Source organism: Scyliorhinus canicula, chromosome 1 (assembly GCF_902713615.1).
Source record: "Scyliorhinus canicula chromosome 1, sScyCan1.1, whole genome shotgun sequence".
NCBI classification, from domain to species: domain Eukaryota; kingdom Metazoa; phylum Chordata; class Chondrichthyes; order Carcharhiniformes; family Scyliorhinidae; genus Scyliorhinus; species Scyliorhinus canicula.
Window position 1 is genome coordinate 303,614,100 of NC_052146.1, and position 6,000 is coordinate 303,620,099.

General features: G+C 50.0%; 1 protein-coding gene across 1 annotated transcript in view; it reads left to right on the top strand.

The window, feature by feature from the left end:
- The window catches only part of cd109 (CD109 molecule), a 141,673-nt gene extending 135,982 nt beyond the window's left edge, over positions 1-5,691 (top strand). The window contains exons 32-33 of the mRNA XM_038816851.1: positions 119-221; positions 4,880-5,691. Coding sequence (XP_038672779.1) covers positions 119-221; positions 4,880-5,073 — 297 coding nt within the window. The 3' untranslated portion in view covers positions 5,074-5,691. The remainder of the gene's footprint in view (positions 1-118; positions 222-4,879) is intronic.
- The last annotated feature ends 309 nt before the right edge of the window (positions 5,692-6,000 follow it).

Genomic DNA, 6,000 nt, shown 5'->3' on the forward strand with positions numbered 1-6,000 from the left:
TGGTAGCTTCCTTTAATGACTTCAGTGTTTAAGAAAAGATTTTCCTGTGTCGATTTAGGAGTGAATTTGTGTAAAGTGCATTCACAAAGAAACATCATTTGCTCTTTTTGCTTTCCAGTTGAACGAGACGGAGGTTTGTCTGACCATTCCAGTTGTAAGGGATTCCAAAGTCGCGAATGCGCAGGATGCTGTGGTGAGCGTGTTTGAATATTACGAGCCAGGTGAGATGCTTATTTATTTTGCGTGTTTTTGGGTGTGGTTGTGGGTCTGTGGCCTGAATGGAGAAGATTGAGAAATTTCCCCATCATATCTGGAGCCTGCACTGCAATGAGTGACTGGGATCGTTTGTACGATGTAACTATCCTGCACTGACTGTATATTGTTGGCGAAATAATGCTGCTGCCTTTGAGAAGCTCTTTATAATAGATTAATCTGTTTAAGTATCAACCTGAAACATGGACTCTATTCTTCTCTATGCAGATGCCTAACCTGCTGAGTATTTCCAGCGCTTTCAGTTTGTCTTTCAATTTTCCAGGATTGGCAGTGCTTCTTCAGTTGAATAGTCTGTGTTTGCTGTTTGCAATCCATTCCTGCCTTCAACTTAATGGCGGTCACAGTGGCTTTCATACTCACTCCATATATTGGTCCAGTTCCATTTTTAAAGCTTTTTCTCTCCCTTTTTGCAAATGTTGTATCCCAAACCTGTTGATGTCTTTCTCCGGCTCCAGCATAGATCCCAAGGCTGAACTGCACTCTGTGGTGATATGCATGTCCCCGGTAATGTCCATAGGCATCCATTCATGTATGTAGTTATTGATACAATCTCCAACCAGCAGGTGGTGAAAGAGATCCATCATGTGACTCGAAATATCCGTCAGTTGGTAGTAAGCCGTATTAGAGGATAGTCACACTAGAAGTAACTCCAGGAGAATTCACTGAATTTGCTTATTCATTACCGTTTGTATCATTACTTATCTTTCCCCATGTTCATTTTGTTAATAAACTATCTTACTAGTTAAAGAACTAGATGCTCTGTGAGCATCTATACTACGGCCACGACACAGAACATAACACATTCCATTGAGATGGAGCGATCTGAAATGGGATACAAATTGCTTTTGTTTAGATGGAGACTTGAAATGATAGTCTTCACTACACCAAGAAACTCTGTGTTGGCGCTGTGTATATTTATTGTCCTGTGGTTCTCCACACAGTGACTGAGGGCCATTTGGAAGAGAAAGTGCCCCATCCAGCTTCCTTTCCTTTGAGTCTGGCCAAGTCATAAAGTAATTGTGACCAATGTGGTTGGTAACCTACCTGACCTCTGCATTTGCTATTCTGTAGTCTGCCACTAGGGCAAGCAGGAGTAGGGCGTAGGGCGCCAGCAATACATTGCCCACAGAGGTTTTATTCGGAATGGGTGAAAGGTTAAAACCCAAAGGTCAATTTTCCTCACCCCCCCCCCCCCCCCCCCCCCCCCCCCCCCACCGCACATATGCACCCTCATATTTCCCGAACATGGCTGCTCAAATGACCAAAATGTGCTGCATCTTCCAATTCCCGAAAGCTCGACCACTGGCTGCTGAGCTGGCGAGAAGCCTGCACCACCTCCTTCGGAGGGCCCTCAGGTATTAAGTACCAATCGGGCAGTCAAGACAGTGAGCCTTCCACAGGATCAGGACCCTGGGAGCAGGGAGTGGCTGGCCACCAAGAGCTTGCCAGCCAATCAGAGGCTGGCAGTTCTTTTACCAGCAGCGTGGCCGGAGAGGCAATGGCTGCTACCAGTAGGACGCCCACCAGAGGCTCAGATTGCAGAGTGACCCACGTCAGTGGTAAGTGGTGATGGGAGGGGGCAGCAGAATACAGGAGGGGGATTGACAGGGAGGGCAGGGGGTGGTTCTCAGCAGGTTCTCCACCTCCCGACGCCATCTTGCTCGATCAGGCCCTGAACACCTTTGAACAAGAGATTCCCCCCCCCCCCCCCCCCCCCCCCCCCCCCCGACTTCACCACCCCTCCCCAGGAAATCACAAGCACAAGTTTGGATGTTTCCTGTGTGACTGCAGGCCCGCCTGCCACTGGGCTCATACCAGCAGCAGAGGGGAGAGGCCCTTCATTGGGTAATAAATGCTACTTCATCGTCTCAATTGGCAGCAGGGTGGGAAACCCAACCACGGGCCACAGTGAAGGCAGGATGCCGTTGGGGTCCCCATTGCTGCCCTCCTGTCCATCATATGCTGCCACCCACTGAGAAACTCCCAACAGAGGAGGAAGGAATAAAGTGCTGCCTGAGATGAGGAAAATCTCCGCTCGTGGAGAGCTTTGGGAATCGTGGGCAGGATTCTCCGACTCCTTGCCGGGTCAGAGAATCGCCGGGGGGGCGGCGTGAATCCCGCCCCCGTCGGCTGCCGAATTCTCCGGATCCGGGGATTTGGCGGGGGTGGGAATCGTGCCCCGCTGATCGGCAGCCGCTGGCAACGGCCCCGCCGGCGTTTCTCCGGTCCGCGATGGGCTGAGTGGCCGCCCGTTTTTGGCCGGTCCCACTGGCATATGTTACAACAGGTACTTACCTGTGGTACCTGGCTCCGTGGGCGGCATCCGTGGTCCTTGGAGGGGGGGGGGTTATCCAGCCCCGGGGTTGTCCCCATGGTGGCCTGGCCTGCGATCGGAGCCCACCGAACCGCGGGCGGGCCTGTGCCATAGGGGGACATTATTCCTCCGCGCCGGCTGGTGTACCGGTCCGTGATGGCTGGCACGGAGATGAACCCCCCCCCCCCCCCCCCCCCCCACCACGCATGCGCTGGGATGACGCCAGCACACGCTGGCGCTCCCGTGCGTGCGCCAACTCTTGCCGGCCGTCGGAGGCCCTTCGGCACCAGTTGGCATGGCGCCAAGCCCCTTCTGCGCTGGTCGGCACGGCGCAAACCACGTCGGCGCCAGCCTAGCCCCTGAAGGTGGGGAGAGTTCCGCACCTTCGGAGCAGCCCGACGCTGGAGTGGTTCACGCCACTCCTTCACGCCGGAGTTGCCCGCCCTGCCGGTTTCAGAAGAATCCCACCCCACATGTTCACAGTTGCTGTTCAACCCAAAGAACACTCAGCACTTGTTAAATTACTTCAGTCTTTACATGTGACCTTCGGGTGAGGTCCTACTCTGGGGGTTTTGATTCTCCATCTTGCTCTCTCGATAGAAACTAGTAAGGGCATTTAAGGTAATAATTAGTTGAAAAAATAACTCAACCTTCAGCCTCTAACTTTTTTAATGCATCTCAGAATGTAGACTTTTCTGGCAAAGCCTTCACTTATTGCCCATGCCTAGGAGCCCTTGAGAAGAAGATGGGCTGCGTCCTCTGTATGGTGAAGCTGCTGACATGGTGTTGTTAGGTAGGGAGGTCCAGGACTTTGACCAAGTGATGATGAAGGACTTCTACGAACTAACCACAGGAAACCCGGGTACAGATTACAATAGTTTATTCATGGCGAGCACTGTCTTGGTGACCACTAATAAATCAAGGGTGGCACTGTGGCATGAAGGGCAGCATGGTGGCACTGCTGCCTCACAGCACCAGGGACACAGGCTCAATTCCGGCCTTGGGTGATTGTGTGGAGTCTGCACGTTCTCCCAGTGTCTGCATGGGTTTCCTCCAGTTGCTCCGGTTTCCTCCCACAAGTCCAACGATGTGCAGGTTAGGTGGGGTTACAGGGATAGGGCGGGTGAGTGGGCCTAGGTAGGTGCTCTCTCGGAGGGTCGGCGCAGACTCGAAGGGCCGAATGGCCTCCACCTGCACTGCAGGGATTTGATGATTCTGCAACACTCTAATACAACACTCTCAGCTCTGAGTCACAGATACACAGTTAATCAGTCCTCAGGACATTGTTTCATTTTTGATCTTGTCTTGTGGATAGCACAATTGCTTCACAGCTCCAGGGTCCCAGATGCGATTCCAGCTTGGGTCACTGTCTGTGCGGATTCTGCACGTTCTCCCTGTGTGTGAGTGGGTTTCCTCTGGGTGCTCCGGTTTCCTCCCACAGTCCAAAGATGTGCAGGTTAGGTGGATTGGCCATGATAAATTGCCCTTAGTGTCCAAAATTGCCCTTAGTGTTGGGTGGGGTTACTGGGCTATGGGGATAGGGTGGAGGTGTTGACCTTGGGTAAGGTGCTCTTTCCAAGAGCCTGTGCAGACTCGATGGGCCAAATGGTCTCCTTCTGCACTGTAAATTATATGATAAAAACTAACACTATGGTTATTAAACCTTCACCTAGAAGCAGGACCATTATCTTCTAGCCAGAGACTATCTGCGTCAAACTATAAGCATCCTTGCTGGCGAGTCCTGCTCATCTCAGATCCTTGGGCTGTGTAAAGCTCACTTGGGTACAATAATAATAATCGTTTATTGTCACAAGCTGAAGTTACTGACAATGAAGTTACTGTGAAAAGACCCTAGTCACCACATTCCAACACCTGTTCAGGGAGGCCGGTACAGGAATTGAACCCACGCTGCTGGCATTGTTCTGCATTGCAAGCTGGTTATTTAGCCCACTGTGCTAAACCAGCCCCTAATAATAATCTTTTATTGTCACAAGTATGAAAATTACTGTGAAAAGCCCCTAGCCTTTTCGGGTAAGCTGGTACAGGAATTGAACCCGTGCTGCTAGCCTTGCACTGCATCACAAACCAGCTGTCTAGCCCACTGAGCTAAACCAGCCCTTATAAGAATTTGACCAGCATATACTTGTGTGTTAGCTTCAATTGCTCTTTTATCAAATCTATCCATTTCCCCTAACAGAGGGAATCCCAGGACTGCTGATATTCTCGTGCTAAAATAGATTTTTGAAAATGTAATTCAGCGCAAATGATTGTCATGTTTTGCTTTAAACACAGGGAGTAGGACAGTGAGGACGTACAACTCGAAAGTGATGTCTGTCACAGACTCCTGCACCTTCTGTGGCTTTAACTGCAGTCTCTGTCGCTCAAACTTCGGTGATGGACCAGTCCTGTCTGCAGCACTGCCAACTCTCGGAGACCCAATTCCACTCGTGCTGGGCCTCCTTAGTATTTATCTGAGTTTGTCTTAATTGCACAGGCGTCATTGATTGCAAAATCTCTCGCTGTCTGGGTGAAATAATTATTGCTTTGATGGGAGATGGGGGAGAAAGGCCAGCCTTTGTATCCGGGCTTTAGAAACCTCTGTAATCTAGTAAAGTGCTTTCTGTAAACTCTTGTTCATGATTTTCTAGTGTCCTTGGGCTGTATGCTGGTGAGTGTAAAAGGGGTAACTTCTTGTGAATGCTTTTGTTCTTAACCCCCCTCGTTGCAGCTGGTATCGCTTAACCTCTAAGTGCCAAAGTTCCAGATTTCGGAGAAAGTGAGACGGTCCAATATTCAGAATTTACAACCGCTCGTTGAGTTATGGTTTTGTTGAGACCACTGGGAGAATGTTTGGATCAATCCGCTTGCTTCGTTTTCCTCTTTTCGAAAGCTGACATGCTTCCATATTCACGTAGCGAGTGGTGTTCTCGGCTTTCCTTCCTGGCCCCTGTCCTGCATTTGCTTTGTGTAGTGCCTTTTTCCTTTCCACTCGCAAGCCCAGGTTCGCAACGGGATTAAAGAAAATGAAACAAATTGCAAGAATCTTTAATTCGCCGCTGGGTAAATTGTAATTACATTGGGTGCGCTGGCTGGCAAGGTGGAGGGAGGGGATTACCATAATAAATAAGTATGAAATCAGATTTCCACTCTTGGGTCTTGGCAGTTCTTTATCAAACAGCTGCTGCAGACATTGTCTCAGTAAAACGGTCTTAAAACCACCTCCATTATTCAGGCATCTGCTTAATCAAGGGCTCACCCTGATTTTGTATCGTCCCAGATTAGTTTTCCGTGTGTTACATGTCCACAAAAATGCACAGTGAGGAGCATGTCACCCATAGTTAATCCAAGGCGAGGAGCACATTGCAGGAAGTTAACCCACAACCAACAGGTGTATACCTGATGGAATAAGCACA